This window comes from Mus caroli, unplaced genomic scaffold (genome assembly GCF_978045245.1).
Source record: "Mus caroli unplaced genomic scaffold, Mus_caroli_1 scaffold_9, whole genome shotgun sequence".
NCBI classification, from domain to species: Eukaryota; Metazoa; Chordata; class Mammalia; order Rodentia; family Muridae; genus Mus; species Mus caroli.
In genome coordinates, this window is record NW_028227264.1 from 2395134 (window position 1) to 2413654 (window position 18521).

General features: G+C 44.0%; 1 protein-coding gene across 15 annotated transcripts in view; it reads right to left on the reverse strand.

Moving 5' to 3' along the window:
- Syne1 (spectrin repeat containing nuclear envelope protein 1) overlaps nucleotides 1-18521 on the reverse strand; it is a 504890-nt gene that overhangs the window by 130943 nt on the left and 355426 nt on the right. For all 15 annotated transcript variants that reach the window (XM_085842609.1, XM_085842616.1, XM_085842617.1 and 12 more), the window contains 3 exons: nucleotides 12347-12541; nucleotides 9705-9878; nucleotides 5061-5252 (listed from right to left, as the gene is read on the reverse strand). In XM_085842609.1, coding sequence (XP_085698735.1) covers nucleotides 5061-5252; nucleotides 9705-9878; nucleotides 12347-12541 — 561 coding nt within the window. The remainder of the gene's footprint in view (nucleotides 1-5060; nucleotides 5253-9704; nucleotides 9879-12346; nucleotides 12542-18521) is intronic.

The window sequence follows — 18521 nt, forward strand, 5'->3', positions numbered from 1 at the left end:
AAGGGTACTTTTTCTTTCCTTGCCTGAGTTTTAAAGCTTTGCCTTGCCCTTAAGCCATGATATCTTTGCCTTGCCACTAACATTAATAAGTGCATCATTGAGTCAAACTTCTGAAAACACAAAGCAAAAAACTAAGTCTCTCATCCCTAAAGTTGTCTCCATCAGTCATTTTGTCACAAGGCGGCGGAGCTTAATAACTTGCAGCAAGGGCTTCCAAGATGGCTGAACATCCTTGGCTTCCCCACCCCCACCTGCCCCAGCTTAGCCTCTTCAACTCTGTTTTCAAGAGTTGCAGGAAGTGGTAAACCGCGGGGGTACAATCTCCGGGACACTTCAAGAGGCAGGAAAGCCTTAACTCACCCCAACCCCGACAACACTACACTCATAAGGAGGCAGCACTAACTGGATTCAGGGCATTAAAAAATTAAAATTAAAAAAGGACATCAAGTCGGGAGAGATGTTATAAGGGTCCTGGGACCTGCTGAGGAGGGGAATAAGAAGCAGACATGATCGACACACACTGTACACTCTAGGTATGTCTGAAAGTTTCAAAGATGAAGCAAAACTGTAAGAAGCTATAAAAATTAAGAATATAAAAAATGCTTATAAAATAAATGTATAAAGAAAGTAGAAAGTGGCTCCCAGCTCCACCTATGAATCTCCTAAGACTTGAATTAATTCTAGGACTCTTGATTTTTGAATGTCTGTTATTCAAAAAGAGCTAATTATATACTGTATAATAAATAGTTCCAGTGGCCTGGAGGCAAAGGCGGGTGTATCTCTGTGAGTTGAAGGCCAGTCTGTTCTACATAGCAAGTTTCAGAATATCCTGGGCTACATAACAGAGAAACCCTTCCCTCTGATAGTTGCCCCCAGTATTAAAGAGCTCCTGTCCAAACAAGAGTCTTTCAGTGCCATTAGAATTAGCAAAATAAACTGGGTGACAGTGGTGCATGCCTTTAACCTCAGAACTCAGGAGGCAAAATATGTGGATTTCAGAGTTCAAGGCCAGCCTTGTCTACAGAGTGAGTTCTAGGACAGCCAGAGTTACACAGAGAAACCGTGTGTGTGTCTGTGTGTGTGTGTGTGTGTGTGTGTGTATGTGTGTGTGTGTGTTTGTGTGTATGTGTGTGTGTATGTGTGTGTGTATATGTGTATGTGTGTGTGTATGTGTGTGTGTTTGTGTGTGTGTGTATGTGTGTGTGTGTGTATGTGTGTGTGTGTATGTGTGTGTGTATGTGTGTGTGTGTGTGTGTGTGTGTGTGTGTGAGAGCCGGGGTTGAGGGGCACAGGAGAATAATATAGTAAAGTGTCAGTTAACTGTGGGCACAGTGCTTGCCATTCTACAAATTCAAAAAATGTCCCTGGGGGTTTTAAAGGGACTTGGTGTGATAATTACAAGTGGCAATCCCCAAACATGCTGCTTTCTCCCTTCATCTCATACCCCCCCCCCCCCCACACACACACACACACCCTCACTGTTTCCTTGCTGCTTTGGGAGTTTGGCTAGGGAAGAAACAAAAAAGCAGTCACTTATCACCCAGACAACCTTCTTGCCTTATTCTAATGGGATGCCGAAGGCCCACCTAGCCTCATGCTTCACACTGAGACCAGTTGAGGATTCAGAGCCTGAGTATATGAAGAGATAGATCAGATTTTATATATATATATATATACAGTTCACCCTTTAAATACATATGATACATGAGACACTGCAATTGCAGCTCAAAGTTCTATGCAAGCAGCAGCCAGAGAAGGGCCTGGGTCAAGACCCAGATAACTAACAAATGCACCAGCAAGGCTAAATTAAGTTGGGGGAGGGAGTGGGGGGGAAGTGATGGGAAAGGCTTGCTAGGCTGGTCTGTGAGCACTGTCAGAGGGGAAGGACTTCAGGGAGCATGGAAAAGTAGAAAACCTGGCACAGATCTAGGGGAGGGCATCCCAGAACTGGAGAACAGCTACAACCCCAGTATGGCCCCAGTGTGGGCCTGTGAAGAGACGTAATTGAGAATGTTAGCATGGAAGAGGCCTTTGTGGCTAGAGTCTGGTGAGGCATCTACCTGGATCATCTTGCTATCAACCCTGAGACCGACCCTTCCCTGTCCCTTGCCCCAACCCCAAGTAGGAAGGCAGATAAGAACTCAGCCTTCCAGTTCTGCAGGCTTACACAGAGGCTCTGCCTTTTCTCTGAGTCCTGCACTCTTACCCACCGCTCCAGGGAAAGAGTGTTGGGTTTCTATACTTGTGTTTTCTTTCCTGCAATCCCACGATTCATGGTTGTGCTGGCTAGTTTTATGTCAGCTTGATACAAGCTAGAGCCATCTGAGAGGAGGGAAGCTCAGTCAATCGAGAGAATGCCTCCCTAAGATAAAGCTGTAGGCAAGACTATGGAGCATCTTCATAGTGATTGGCATGGGAGGGGCAACCTGCTGTGAGTTCTCTTGAGTGCTATAAGAAAGCAGGCTGAGAAGCTCATACAGAGCAAGCTAGTAATCAGCACTCCTTCATGGCCTCTGCATCCGTTCCTGACTCCAGGGTCCTGTCCTGATTGCATTCATGCTCCCCACGATGAAATGTGATTCAGGATACATAAGCCAAATAAACTCTTTCCTCTCCAAGTGGCTTTGGTCATGGTGTTTCATCACAGCAATGAACACCCTAAAACAATGGTGGACTTATTGAGATGACAGACTACATCTTTATCTCCATACCTTGGTTTGACCACTCTGTGGTGAAGCAAGCCATCAACATGTAGAAGATGGGGCTGGAGAGATGGCTCAGCAGTTAAGAGCACTGACTGCTCTCCCAAAGGTCCGGAGTTCAAATCCCAGCAACCACATGGTAGCTCACAAACATCTGTAATGGGATCTGATGCTCTTTTCTGGTGTGTCTTAAGACAGCTACAGTATTATATATATATATATATATATATATATATATATATATATATATATATATATATAAAACCTTTTTTACAAATGTAGAAGGTGTAGTCTATGTCCCCACATGAGCTCCTATGGTCTGAGCATGTACTTCCTTTTCCTTCGGATCCTGGAGAAGCCAGATCAGGTAGAACAATGTGAGTGTCCTGGGTGTAAAAGATGCTATTTGTATCTTGCAACACGTTTGGAGTCGGTGACTCATCACGTCTCATTCTCTGAGCATCCCCCCTTCCCAGGAATTTCTCCCAAAGGTAAATGGTGGGTTTCTGGGAAGTAGCGGTTTAGGTGGGTGGGGTTCTGGCACAGGAGACTGGAGAACACCGCCATTGCAGGATCTCAGAGACCCTGGCTCACGCAGGCCGGGAGACAAAGCAGGTTAGATGACAACTTTGCAGGATGGAACACAAGGCACACAAGGGCACCTCAAGGAGTCAGCACACCAGACTCAAGTCCCCAGTCACAGCCATTCTAGCTGAGGAAACACTGGTCCTGGCTGTCAGCCTCTTTGCCTTTTCTCTTGGGATCCAGGCTGCTTCCTGTCTGCTGTTTAATTCAGCCAGCCTTTGTTTCCCAGAGTGCACCTGGAAGATCCCTTACAGGCTCCTCACAGACCACAGGCTCCACTCATACTTCTACATTGGTTCCTCTCCTTGGACCTCCAGTGTCTTGTCAATCACCAAAGACAGGTTGTGCTTGTAAAAGATGCCGATTGGACTGTGAGCTCTCAGAACCATTTCTACACAGATGGACTTTGAGGTTCTAAGAATTCATCTGTCTGACTGAGCAAGTCCACAGCTTCAGATTAAACAAACAAATGCACAGGAAACTCGCTTAGACTGTGTGTTCTGTGTTGTTATATTTGGTTTCTTAGTAAAGTTTTCTGACTCAGTCATTTTGAAAGCTAACACTTGGCCCTCGGAAAGCAAAACTGATTAAGAATCTAGTTCATACTTCAGTTCTTTCCCCCTTGGAATTGAGGCAGCCCTGGCAAGAGGAATCCAAACCTGGAGATGACAGCTTTCCCTTCTGCCACAGGAGGAAGAACTCAGGTAGTTTCTGTTACTAGAGACCTGCTGGGTAGAGCCACCAGGGATGTTTATTTTGGAAAAGTAGGGCAGTCACTACCTTTCTTCCTAGAATACTCCTTGGAAGAGCAGAACCCTGAAGATGCTAAACCCGAGATGAACCATTTCTTCATAAAGCAGTTTGCTGTCTATATAGGGTGAACTTTACACTGCTCCCATCGTTGACCTGAGATCGTTATGAAGAGAGACAGCTTGTCATTCAAGAGACTTTCACATGTCCTTAGGTCTGCATTACCTCGTGTTTATCCAGGAGAAATGGAGAGACTGGGTCTTTACTGATACCCATGCTGTTGCACAACAAAATTAAGTAAGTGGGCAACAGATATTACATTGCACATGTCTACAACAGCACTGAGAAGAACAGGTTAGGAGTGGAATTCAAGGTCACAATAAATGCTGACATCTGCAGGGCATTTGATTCTGGTATATGGGACCAGAGGAAGGGTATGAAGGTAGAAAAAGGAGAAAGAAAAGGAGGGAAGGGGAGGAAGGGGAAGAGGGAGGGGAGAGGAGAGGAAGGGAGGGGGAGGGGAAGGAGGAAAGGGGAGGGGAAAGGGAGGGAAGGGGAAGGAAAGGGAGAGGATGAGGAAGGGGAGAGCAGGGGAGTGGAGGAGGAAGGGGAGGGGAGGAGGGGGAGGAGCGAGAGGAAGAAGGAGGGGAAGGGGAGGGGAGAGGACAGGATAGAAGGGGACTGGTAGGGAAAGGGGTGAAAGGGAAAGGGTGGGGAGAGGAGGGGGAGAGGAGGGGGAGAAGAGGGGGAGAGGAGGGGAGAGGAGGGGAGGGAAGAGGACAGGAAAAGGAGGGCACCTTTCATGCTCAGATCCACATACTGGTCAATCAATGCTAACAGCATAGCTGGAAACCCAGACCCAAAGCAGAGTGAAAATATACATGCTGATGTGTTACTGAAACCAAGCCTGCATAGATGTGTATTCAGCTCCAACATTTTCTCTCCACTGCCACACTCACAGAGATGTATGTGGTAAGTGTGTCACAAGTGCCATGCCAGCCCAGCCTAGGTAGCCATGCTCACCTGCATGTTGAGCTGTCTGTCATGCAGGGCCCTCTGCAGCTCCCCAAGGCTCCCTTTGAGTAGTCTCAGCTTCACTGCTAGCTGCTCGGCCTCCTCTTTCGTGTGAGCCTTGCCCTCCAACAGCAGGTTCTCATTGTGCACAGACAGCTGAGACAGGGCCACCACTTTCTGTTCAATTTCCACCAGCATGTTCTGGAAAAACACAGCAGGGACAGAATTCTCACATCTTGACAGCCCCTGGAGATTGTTTCTAAGCACAGCCTTCAATAGTCACTTACCACATAGGCAGGTATCTGGCTTCTTCTGCTTTGAAGAATAAGGTATGTGCTTGGGGAGGGGCAGGGGCGCCTATATGTCTTACCTTTTCTTTCTCTCTCTCTCTCTCTTTTTTAAATAGATGCTTTATAATTAAAATACACTGGAAAAGTCATATGGAAAACACATTTGGCATAGTGAACAAGCACAAAGAAAGGGCTGCTGCTCAAATGCCACTCCATTATTAGTCTCATTACTTTAGCATTAGATTACTAATGTTAGTAGAATTACCACACAACAAACTTCTTGTTGATTTAAAAAGGAATTTCTTTCAAACCATTGATCTTGAAGACCATGCTGCCTACTAAATTGCAATCCTCCTGCCTTAGCATCCCCAGAGATGAAATTATGGGTTTTATCGTACCACAATCAGCTTCTGTCATCTTCTTTTTAAAAATAGGACCCATTTTGATCTTATATTTTAAAATATTTTTCTCATCTCCATCACAAATATTAAAGTTTTTCCTCTGAGATTGAGACTAAACAGAAAAGAAATTATCTCTTTCTTTAAAAGTAAGATCTTTTATAAAACTGGGAAAAACAGAAGACTGAAAATAAATAATCATTTTATTTTTCTACATAAATTGTGGTGTTTTTTTTATGAACTTAGCCTCTAAACTCTTTGAAACGGAGTTCTAGAGTGGTTTAGATGAAAATGGCTCTCATAGAGAGTGGCACTGTTAGGAGGTGTGGCTTTGTTGGAGGAAGTTTGTCACTGGGGCTGGGCTTTGATGTTCCAAATGCTCAAGGCAGGACCAGTGTCTGTCTGTCTGTCTGTATCTCTCTCTCTTTCTTGGTCTCTCTCCTTCCCTTCTTCCCTCCTTCCCGCCATCCTTCTCTGTCTCCGTCTCTGTCTCTTTTCTTTTTCTTTCTTTCTTTTCCTGAGACAGGATCTCACTACATAACCCTAGGTTATCCTGGAACTCTTGATGTAGTTCAGGCTAGCCTTAACCTCCTAGAGAGTCTCCTATACTGTCTCCCAAATGCTGGGATTAAAGGTGGATACCACTACACCTCCCATGTGACTCCAATACTATGTCACAGCCAATTATAATTATGAAGAAGATTTTTTTAATTCTAGATTTTAAATTCATAAGATTTTCTTTAACATTTCCATAACTTACTAGGGTCTAACTTTTAACTGGATTCATACCTGTATTTTGAATGGTTTCAAATAAATATTAGATCTGAAAAATCAAGTTGATTGATCTGCTTAGTTTCAATGCCATATGCTTCTAATTCCTTTAAATGCTATGAAAACACATTTTACTGCTTTGTAAATGTCCTGAGCTGTACTGTCAGAATAGGGTCAGGTTTCTGTAGGCTTTGTGAATTTCTTTGAAAACATATACATCCAAAAGAGGGGTTGGCACAATAGCTTGGCTGAAACACTAGCTTGGGTGTTAATCTTAACCCCTAAAAGAAAACATTTAAATTGATGCCACAACTTCTGACAGCAGAAAAGAGGCTAGGAATAATAGAATATGTTCCAACCCACTCGTTTAATCTCCATGATCAGGCCAGAGAACCATGTTCCTGGCACTCAGAGAAACACTTAAAGCATTGTATGACCTAAATGCGAGTGATCAATATCATAAACCACACAGCATGAATAAAGAAGGCGACTGTGGAACCTACACACATTAAAAAGTAGATTTAACTAGTTAAAGCTGTTGGTGTATCTCTTTTGACACATGGGTGAAACATGAAATTGTGCTCACTGATATTTAGCCCAGTGGACTGGACAGGGTTTTCTGGACATTCTTTTTTATTTTATTTTTTTTTTCATTTCAGTTTTTTATGTGTATGTGTATTTGCCTGCATATACATCTGTGCAACACACATGCACTGCCCAAGGAGGCCAGAAGGGGGCATCAGGTCCCCTGAGACTATGGTTACAGATGGGAGTAACTGTGTGCTGAGAATTGAACTCAGGTCCTCTGGAAAAGCAGCCAGTGCTCTTAGCTGCTAGGCCATCTCCCCAGCCATTTGGATGAAAGATTTCAATCATATTTCACTCACATAGGAAGTGTAATATGTTAATAATCATGAAGTTTGATGGTGGACACATACAGGTTTACTGTTTCGTGCTCTATTGGATCTGGAATGCCTCCTACAAGCAGACATTAAGAGTTTGGTCCTCGGCTTGGTCCTATTTGAAGGAGATAGAAACCTTTATGATACAGGGTTTTAAGGGGGATTTTAGGTACTTTGTTTAAGTGGATTGTGGATGCTTATATTTGTCCTTCCCTTTAGTGCCAGACAATGAATGAGCAGGCCTTCTCCCATGTGCTCTGTCTGTCTAAAACAGTGCTGGAGTGATGGACAAGACCTTTCAGCAGTGTGGAAATAAGCCTTTCTGCTTTTTAAGTTGATTATCTCAGGGATTTCTTTTTTATAGTAGCAAGAAGTCAGCACCAGTATCTATAATAAATAATAACAATAACGACCTCTATGTAAGGCTAGGGTTATAACACAGTGATGGGGACCTTGCCTAGCAAATGAGGCTCTTAAGTTTGATCCATGCTATTTCTTGAGAAAAGAGAAGAAAAGAAAAGAAATGCAAAGAGGGGAGGGAGGGAGGGAGGGAGGGAGGGAGGGAGGGAGGGAGGGAGGGAGGGAGAAAAAAGACACATTGACATTGACAACATCTAAGGAGCTGGGGGGCTGATGCAGTAATAAAGTGTCTGGATTTGATTCCCAGAATCAAACCAAAGGTCAAACCAAGCTTGGAACTCTTTTCTGGAACAGTTCTTAGGCTGTATAACCTTTATGGACCCCCCCCCCCCCCCCGCTTATGTCAGTTCTTAGAAACCTGGCCTGGAACTCTTTTCTGGAACAGTTCTTAGGCTGTATAACCTTTATGGACCCCCCCCCCCCCCCCCCGCTTATGTCAGTTCTTAGAAACCTGGCCTGGAACTCTTTTCTGGAACAGTTCTTAGGCTGTATAACCTTTATGGACCCCCCCCCCCCCGTTTATGTCAGTTCGTAGAAACCTGGCACAGAGGGAAGCACACTGCACCTTTGGAAAGACAGCAGACTCCCTGGCTTCCTAACCCTGGCTTCTCAGGTACCGTGTGAGAACTGTGTTCAAAATGGCAACAGAGCACTCATGGGGGCTTCCAATTAATTACATTTATTTCAGTTTGACTTACTGATACTACTTCTTCTTATTTAGTTCACATTTCTTTGGTCAGTTGGTTGTTTTGTTTTGTTTTGCTTTGTTTTATTTTGTTTTGTTTTGTTTTGTTTTTTGAGACAGGGTTTCTCTGTATAGCCTTGGCTGTCCTAGAACTCACTCAGTAGACCAGGCTGGCCTGGAACTCAGAGATCCACCTGCCTTTGCCTCCTGCATGCTGGGATTAAAGGCATGCACAACTACTGCAATATAAACTATTATATTTCTTTTTAGCCATTAAATACAGACACTATAAATATCCTGGTATCTATAGTTTTACAAAATGGTAGTCAAGACGCTAAGAGTTTAGACAGCCTCAGTGGTCTGCAGTCCCAGCACTGGGGTGGAGTCTGAGGCCAGCCTGTGTTACATAATGCATTCTGGGTCAAGAGGACTACAAAGTAAGACTTAAATAACTATAAGAGAAAAAAGCGTTGATAAAAAATACTAGGATTACAGACTTAGAGATGTAAGCCACTATGTTGAAATTCTCTTCAAAAACTATTTTCAGTTCTGTTTTAGATCTTTTTTTTTCCAGTTATGTGACTATGCATATGTGCACTCGAGTGCAGACCCTTGTCCAGAGGCACCGGATGCCCGGGAGCCGGAGTTACAGGCAAGCAGTCGCCTGCTCTGGATGTTGGGAACTGAGCACGGATCTTCTGGAAGACTAGGGATCACTCTTACCTGCTGAGCCATCTTCTAGTCCCTCAATATTTTTAAAGACGAGCTACCACTGGCAATGTTTATAAGAACCAATTCCAGATTTGAATTTTATTTTTGCTGTAATGATGGACTCTGAAAATATGTAAAGTCTCAAACTTGTGGAAGCTCATATATCTATATCAGGACCTTATGGGTATATTACCTGCAGTTTTACAGTGTCCTTCACGAGGTAGGCACACATCCTTCCCTTCATCGTGTAGAGCAGTGACTCTCAACCTTCCCGATGCTGAGACCCCTTAATACAGTTCCTCATGTTCTGGTGACCTCCCCCAACCATAAAATTATTTTGTTGCTACTTCATAATTTTGTTCTGGTTTGATTCATAGTGCAAATAGCAGATATACAGGATAGGATATCTGGTGTGTGACTCCTGAAGGGGTCTTGACCCACAGGCTGAGAACCATGGCACTAGAGCATCTTTGTACCTGGCAGTCCACCAGCTGGGCATCCATGTCCATGGGCTCCTGGGATGTACCCAGTGCAACATCCAGGGTAGCCTTCGTGTTCAGCAGCCAGTGGTCCAGCTCATCTGCCTCACAGCGGTACCTCTGCAGAGCCTGCTCCTGTCTCTGCTCCTCCAGCTGATCATTTAGCTTCTCCTGAGGAATTAGAACAAAAGGGGGGGGGGTTGGAGGGAGCACTGAACACTGAGAACTTAAAAGGTCCCGTATAACAGAACAACATCCCTGGTTGCACACACAAACATCTAGGCTCAGACTACATCTGAGAAGACTAAGTTGGGGTTTCTGTGTCTCAGCATTAGCATGTGATGAGTCCCCTCTGACCCTCCCCCCCACACACACACCATGAACGTATGTGCCCCAGAGTTGAACGAGGCATCCTCAAGATTCCTATAGGATCTGGCAGTCATGGAAATGAGGGAGTCAGCCAAGGGTTAGAATCAGACAGTGACAAGAAGCAGTTGGCCCATGACAACAGACACTTGCCCTCAATTTCAGCCAAGGTAGGGCATGCTTGGGACAGCAGCTGACTAAGAGATATCAACTCCACATAAATGAGCAACAATTTAGGCGGTTAGTCCTGTGGGAAGGAGCAGCAAGTGGTCCTTGAGTTGGAATAAGGCAGAAACCCAGAGTTTTAGGCTAAGTATCAAGTTTTCTCAATTCATGCAAGTAATTCATGCTGAAACATTCAGGCCAAACCTATTCTGAAAACCCACATACACTTTCCATCGAGTAATGGCAATATGATGAAACGAAAAAGTCCCCTTTAAGTCCTTCAAACACCTCCTTTTAAAAACTGTATCACTAGTAATTGTCAGTATTATCTTTAACATGTATTTAATTTTATGTGTAAAAGTGTTTTGCGTACACATTTATCTGAGCACCATGTGCTGAAGAGGCCAGAAGAGGACTTCCTGGAACTGGCTGTGAGCCACTGTGTGTTTTCTGGGAGCTGGACCCAGGGCCTCTGCAACAATAGTGATACCTTCTAACCACTCAGGTCCTGTCTCTGGTTCCAGATCTTAACACGGGGACTAGTTAAGTAGGAAAACAATATTTTAAGCTTATGCAGAATATGGAATAGATACATGACTTGATGGATCTTGTGGCTAGCCAATTTACAAGGAGCTTACATCTTCAATCATATATGTAATCAGGATGGAATCAGTAGCAAATAAAATAATATTCAGTGTGCATAAGAAATATATTGGGGACATTATGATCCAGAGATAAGAGAAGCCAGAAGCTCTCAGAGCTCATCTGAAGCCCACACTCAAATGAATCGCAGAAGCAGCTGCATAAACATCGCATGTGCCAAAAGCCAATAATTATAGGGAAGAAAATATAAAGAAAAGAACAGCTGATTTTTACCACATATATCATTGCTGCCAAAATCTACCTATTAAATAATATTTAAAGCAAATAGCACAGGCAACAGAAGTCAAAAAGTATCTTCACAAGTTAATATGCCTGGATTGACTAATGGTGAACAGGTTTATGCCTCACAGAATGAATTCTATTCATTGTAGGCTCTTACTTAAACATAGCAAGCCATTGCTCAGATCTACAGCTCCTGTCCATGAGACTCTAGTCAACCAAAGACCAGCTCTCTGCATTCTCAGTGTCTCTCCTCTGGGGCACAGCCATAGATACATCCTGAGTGACTGTGCGCTGTGATCCAGCCCCGGGGTAAACGTAGTACCAGCTTCCTAGGGCTGGGAAACAGTAAGGATCACTCTCCCTCCAATGTCTATTGCAACACTCACAACTGCCAAATTATAGAGCGAGCCTAGGTGCCCAACAACAGATCATGGGTAAGGAAAATGTTATGTGAAGTGCATACATGTGTGGGGTGTGTGTGTGTGTTCACAATGGAATATTTACAGCCATAAGTAAGAATATAATGACATCATTAGCAGAAAGATTGACATGAATGAAGGTAATTACATGAAGTGAATTATGCTTATTGCCAAAAGACAATTACTATATCCCTTCTCTCCAGTGGTCCCCATACACAGATATATAAAACTCGGCATATATATGACATGAAAGTAGAAGTAAAACTTTTAAAAGTAATTTTATTTTTTATTTACTCACTTTACATTCCACTCATTGCCCCCCTCTAGGTCAACCCCTCCCTAAATCCTTTCCTCAGACACCCCCCTTCTTCTCTGAGCAGGTGGGGGCCCCCTGGGTATCCCCCTAGCTTGGCAAGAAGTAAAACTTTTTGGGCAGACAAAGGGGTCTGATGGGAATAAGAACATGTGAGACTATGGAGATATGAGGGCAGACACGTTTATCAGGGTGTGAGTGAGGAGGGGGAGAGGGAAAGGGGGAGAGGGAGAGGGGAAGGGGGAGGGGGAGCAGAAGGGAGGAGAAAAGGAGGGAAGAGGGAGGGAGGTAGAAGGAAGGGGAGAGAGAGGGAGGGGGAAAAGGAGGGGGAGAGGGAAAGAGTAAAAGTTTGAAAAATACATCTATCAAAGAGGATACCAGTAATTTAAACAGCAAAACCCATGTGGTTCACATTGGTACCCAGAACTGCTAACAGAAGCTAAAGCTTGATTCAGAAGTGGGACCTGAAACCCCTCCAAGACCCCATTTACCTCCAGAAGCTGCCGCTTGCCAGCTGCTTTCATCCTGATGGTGGACATTCTCTCAGCCAGGACAGTGAGCGTGGACTGCAGAGCTAGCTGCTCCGCAGGGTCCGACTCCTGAGACTCGGCCACCAGCTCCTCAGCAAGAGACACCTGGAGCCCATTGATCTCGTCTTGTAGCATCTGCACCTCGTCCATCAGGGCCTGTGGGGAAGACTGTGGGATCACTCTCTTGACTGAGGACTTCAGGCCTTGCCACCACACACCCACTGGGGGCAATGGCAGACTCTCACTTTGATGTCATCGGCTGAGCCAGAGGTCAGGACTGTCACTGAGTTTAACTTTTCAGAATGACGTTGTGGAGCTGGAAGTTGGGACAGTTCTGACCTGGATGCTGGGGACTAACTTAAACTAAGCTTACATGGCTTCCAACAAATTAACTAGCATTTCTGGTTTCCACCACGCCCATTCGTAACAGGAGAGGAATCTTCAAGTCCGTCCACATTCATTCTCTTCCTTCTGTATCTAACCCAAAAGCTCACAGTTTTCTGGGACTGACTTCCAGGCCATTGGCTTTCTCCAGAGTTGTCTGCCAAGGTTCCAGATGCTTTCCGAAGCTGACCACCTCCAAGGCAGACCCCTAACCCAGCCACTTCACTCAGCTCGCACAGTTCAATGGCATGGCAATCATAGTATGTAGCTTTAAATAGCAATTACAGATGATGGCTCTACTTTTAGGATAGGCTCCTTCACTGGCCCACAAAACAAAAGATTAAAAACCCAAATTGGCGTAGTCACTTTGCTGAAATTCCCTGTCACCAGATATAGAGCAATGCGTTTGTCAGCATTCCAAGAATGAAGAGATAACAATCAAATCCGCAAACTGTCTAGTGTCACCACACAAGATAACAAAGCTCTCTGCATTAACCCTTAAACAAGAGTGATTTAAAGTAACTCCTAAATGCCACCTTATCTATCCTGCCTCCCAGCCCTGCCCTTAAAAGGAAAAGAATTTTGAAATGACTAACTTACTATCTATTCCTTAATTCTGGTCTGGTTTGTTTTTGAGATAAAGTCTTAACTATATAGCCCTGGATGGGCTAAAACTCACGTAGACTAGATACCTCCCTCCCTGGTGTTGGGATTAAAGGTATGGAACAACACACCCAACCCTGTTTTTGTTTTTGAGACAGGGTTTCTTGTAGCTCAGGCTGCCCTGAAACTCTCTTTATAGCTTAGGGTGACTTTAATCCTGGTCTTCCCTGCCTCCACTGAGATTGCAAGCTCACACTACCAAATTCTCTGTTCCATTGCTCCTAGGATTTGACGTAGGGGTTGTGCATCCTTAGGCAGTCAGGCTACTAATGGTACATCCCCAGTACTATATAGGTCACCATCCACCCATCCATCCAACCATCCAACTCCATCTATTTACCTTTTATTTAGTTTTGTGATTTTTTGAGACTGGGGTCTTCACACAGAAAATTCCTACTTAGAAATTAAACGGCCTATCATAAAGCTAGGTAGTATAGGAAAGATACCTGTGGCCCAGTGAAGCAACATGTAGCACAGACCAAACTAATACCTTTGCTTGTATTAGTTCTTCCACAGACTGCAGACATCACAGTAGGCACAGTACCTCCTCAGAGGTTGATAATATTAAAACAATTAAAATAATATTAAAGAATTAAAATAATTGCATTTAAAAACTGATTACATTAAAATAATTGTAAAATGAACAAGAAAGAAACACCTCTCTTCCCTAATAGTGTGACCAACTGAATTTTAACTGATTGTTACGTCCAAGATATCACATAGACCTAGACAGGAAGTGGGGGCACGGCTCCCTGGTTCTGCACAAGCTGTAGACCCCCAGGGTGCTACCATACCGACCAGGAAATAACTTGAATTTCCAGACCATGGCAAGGCCCTTTTGACTTCTTCTCTGTGGTTACCTCCAGGCTTCCCAGTCACCCGTGGTTAGGCAAACATGTCTGCCCTAGGCTTGCCATTTCTGTGAATAAGCTGCTATGTGGACAGAGAGCTACTCTGGGGTTACTCTCCCTGGGGAGAGCTGCTCACTTTCAGCTTTGTTTACTATCCCACTGCCAACTGCTCTGTGAATCACTGTAGTTTCGAACTTTTTCCTGGGTTCCTAGTAGAAGCCTCTGGAGTTTCATTCTGTAGTTTCGTGTTGTTGATGCCTAAGACAGAATCCTCCTCTGTGGTGGCCTCTGTGGTGGTCTCTGCCTGATCTCCCTGGAGTCTTTCCTTCCTAGGCTGCTTTTGCTTCCCTGTACTATAGATGTCTGCTCCAGCAGTGTTGGTTTCTCCATTAGCAACAAGATTTCTTCAATGGTGCCTTCTTTTGAAGATAAGAAAGTTGTGTTTTAGATTTGTTTTGTTTTCTTGAGCCTAGCCCCAGTGTGTAGCCTTGGCTGTCATGGTGGAACTCACTGTATGTAAGACTGCCAACTTGCTTCCAAGTCCCAAAGACCCGCCTGCCTTTGCTGGGACTTAAAGGCATGGACCACCACTCCCAGCTAAAACAGAAGTTTTAAATATGATTACAGAATAATATTTTTTCCTTAATAGTTCGAGCTTTGGGTGTTCTGTTTGAGAAAACTTGGCCTCCTGCATCAGGATTATCATGTGGCACCCTATCTTTAAAAGGGATATTGAGTAAGGAATGTTAAGTAGCTTCAGTGGCAGAAATAGGGCTTAGCATCCTATAGCCCATAGGCTCCCCAGGACTTAAACGAAAACAAATGAGAACATGGTTAATAAATGGAATGGTGTTACTTTTTCAAAAGCTTCTAGACAGGTGTATGAGGAGATAGGAATATGGAAAACACGTGTTAAGAAACTTTACAACCATCTGGCATCATCATGACAAGATGAGAATTTAATTTGAAAAACTGTTGGTATATGATGGGTCAGAAATTAAGAAAAATCTAATCACTGTGGCACTATGGTCAGCAGCATCATAAGAGTTCATTTATCTTTTTCTTTTTTAATGCTAACTTCGTACTTAGGTCTACTATAATCCAGTTTAATTTATCACACTCCTTTGTTCCCAGCGTGTGTACAAATGGAGGTACCACCACCTTTCCTTCTTGCCTTGCCCCTCCCTTCTCTCCCCTTTCTACCTTGCAGTATAATCTTGCTCTGAGCCAGATGCATCTGTTCTTGGAAGCTCACTGCTGTGCAAAGGATGCTCTCTCTTCATCCTTAGAGCTCTGTAATCTCTGTAAGTCAGTGGTTCTCAGCCTGGGGGTGGAGGTCCCTCTAGGAATCACAGATCAGATCTCCTGATTATCAGATATTTACATTATGATTTGTAACAGTAGTAAAATTACTGTTACAGCAATAAAAATAATCTTATGATTGGGGGTCACTGCAGCGTGAAGAAGTGTACTAAAGGGGGGTTATTAAAGAAGTGTATAAAGAAGTGTATTAAAGGCATTAGGAAGGTTGGGAACCAGTTCTCTAAGTGGTAGGACTTCTTTTTCTCTTTTTCTTTTCTTTTTTTTCTTTTTTTTTTTTGGATTTATTTATTTTAAGTGTATATGAGTACACTGTAGCTGTCTTCAGACACACCAGAAGAGGGTGCCAGGTCTCATTACAGTGAGTCACCATGTGGTTGCTGGGAATTGAACTCAGGACCTCTGGAAGAGCAGTCAGTGTTCTCAGCTATCTCTTCAGCCCCCTTATTTTTCAACTTTAGCTATCTTCTCCCTTCCTGGGTGTGGAGGATGGGGGTTGTTTGTTCATTTGCTTGTGTTTCTTTGGTTGTTTGTTTTGAAACAGGGACTACATAGATCAGACCTCCAATTTGTTGTGTAAGAGAATGGCCTCAAACTCCTGATTCTCCTGCTTCTGCCTGACAAATTCTGGGGTTGTATATCCTTGCCACTGCACCCAAGGAGAACTTCTGTTCTGTTGAGATATAGTTTTTTTATATTTGCAACATCTTTTATCGAGCCATATAATCTATGGGTGCCTTTGAATGTGCAATCCCTGCCTCATTATTTATAGGTACCAGCAACATGCCCAGACTTGGGGGTGAAGGAGTTTTGAGATCTCATTGACATTATAGACTGACTCTCTTAATTGTTCATTCAAAGTAGTGTCATGCATTATTAATTATGATCACTTGCTGAAGACCCAATTGTCAAAAAATAAAAACTCTGTATTATTTGTTCAGATTTTAGCCTCCTCTATAATTAGAGAACAGGCCTCATTATGTCTCCTCCTCTTCTGCAGTTGTAAGCCACACTCATCCTCCCCCTCACTCTCCTCCACCTTCTCACAGCTGTGCATACAGTGCCTTCCTCCTACCTGTTATTATTCCAATTCTCGCGCTACACATGGGCTAGATGTCTCTTAATCTACTCCCCACTCCCTTTTTTCTTATATAGCTCACAATAATATTTCTGTTTTCTCCACACCATGCTGGTGATTCACCCCCAGTTACTTTCAAATCATATATTTATAAAAAGCTAGTCTTTTGGCTGTTGGCCTAGGGGGTGTTCGATACATCTAAGTGAATTATTTCTAACTCATAATACAGTTGGTGCCTAATTCACATAAGAAATGACCAGAAAGAAAAAACACAAGTCCTCATTAAATCTCAGTAGATTCGGCTGATCGGGGGTGTGGTGACGTCCCTGGCTTCTGCTTCTATCTCCTTCTCTCCTTCTCTGAATAATCTGCAGTAAGAAAAAGCGTGGTTTGGCTCCTTGGAACTGTCAGTTCTGCCCTGCTCAGGCCGTCCTCCCTGCCCAACTTCTGGCCCAGCATCCAAGCTTGGTGACAACCAGGAAGATACTATTTGGAGTGATGAAAACATTTTACAAACAGAGAGAGGTGGTGCTTGTATGATATAACCATTTTAAATGTCAATGAGTTGTATGCTTTAACTAATTTTGCTACGTGGTTTTCATTTTGTAATATGTAAAGACATCCATCTGGAAGCTAAACACACCTTCAGTCTCATAATTCAGAGAAGAGCTCATGGCCAGCAGCTGGCCCACAGGAGCTGATCCAACTACTGTGAGAGGAGGGGGAGAGGGAGGTTTCTTTGGGTCGGCGCTGACGCGTGGTGATAAAGAGGACATGCGAGCGACAGGAACAGAGTTAGACAAGTGGCTAGAGATTACTAGAAGTCAGGAAAGGGATCTGACAAAGGGGGAGGGGCCAGGATGGAGGATTTGATCAGTTCATATTTTATATATGTGACTTCACTGTACCTCTGATCTGCCAAATCCACTGAGATTTAAGTAATGAGGAGTTGTGTTCTCTTTCTCTCTCTCTCTCTCTCTCTCTCTCTCTCTCTCTCTCTCTCTCTCTCACACACACACACACACACACACACGTATACTTGGAGCTTCACTGAAGCCCAATCCTTTAATAGTGGGGCCACACAGAACTTATTCCATTCCAAAAGAAAACAGTGACTCCACTCAGTCCCAGGCTATACCTCTGAGTACAATTGTTTCCATGATTTATTTGTTAGAATAAAATAGCCTCAGAACTCGTCCCAAGGCCTGTCACTGAGCTGAGTGTGGCAAAGATGCCAAATGCCCGGCACCCCACCCCTTACCTGGGCAGCCTGGGAAAGCTGGCAGGCTGACAAACTGAGCTACCACCCAGGCTCAGATCCAGGACTTTGAGCTGGCCCTGCATAACACCTACCCCACCTCTGAGCTGCTCAGGTATGTGAAAGGGCTGATCCTGCAGATCCAAAGCTGCAGGGTCTCCATGACTCAGGGCCACAGCAGGATATCCGAGAGGAGTCTCCGAAGACCCAGCATTGGCAGCAGAGCAGAAGCCAGAGGCCTCAAACCAGACCAATGACTCATTGCAATGAGCATCTGCAAGCTGTTTGGGCAAAAGGGCAGATTGTGTGACACACTATGACACACCGCAGCTTCCATGGTGAGGGGCTTTGTTGTTGTTTGCTTTTAATTTTGTTTTTATTTCTTTTTGGGGGGTTATAGAGTGGAGGGCAGATATGGGAAGAAGGGATTAGGTGCATGATGTGAAATTCACAAGTATCAATAAAATTTTATGAAAAAAACATAGAAAATGGCTCAAATTCCAACCACAGGGTATAACTTCAAACATACATCACCATCATTTGAACTGCACTGGGTCCTGCGCCCATTATACATCACAGAGA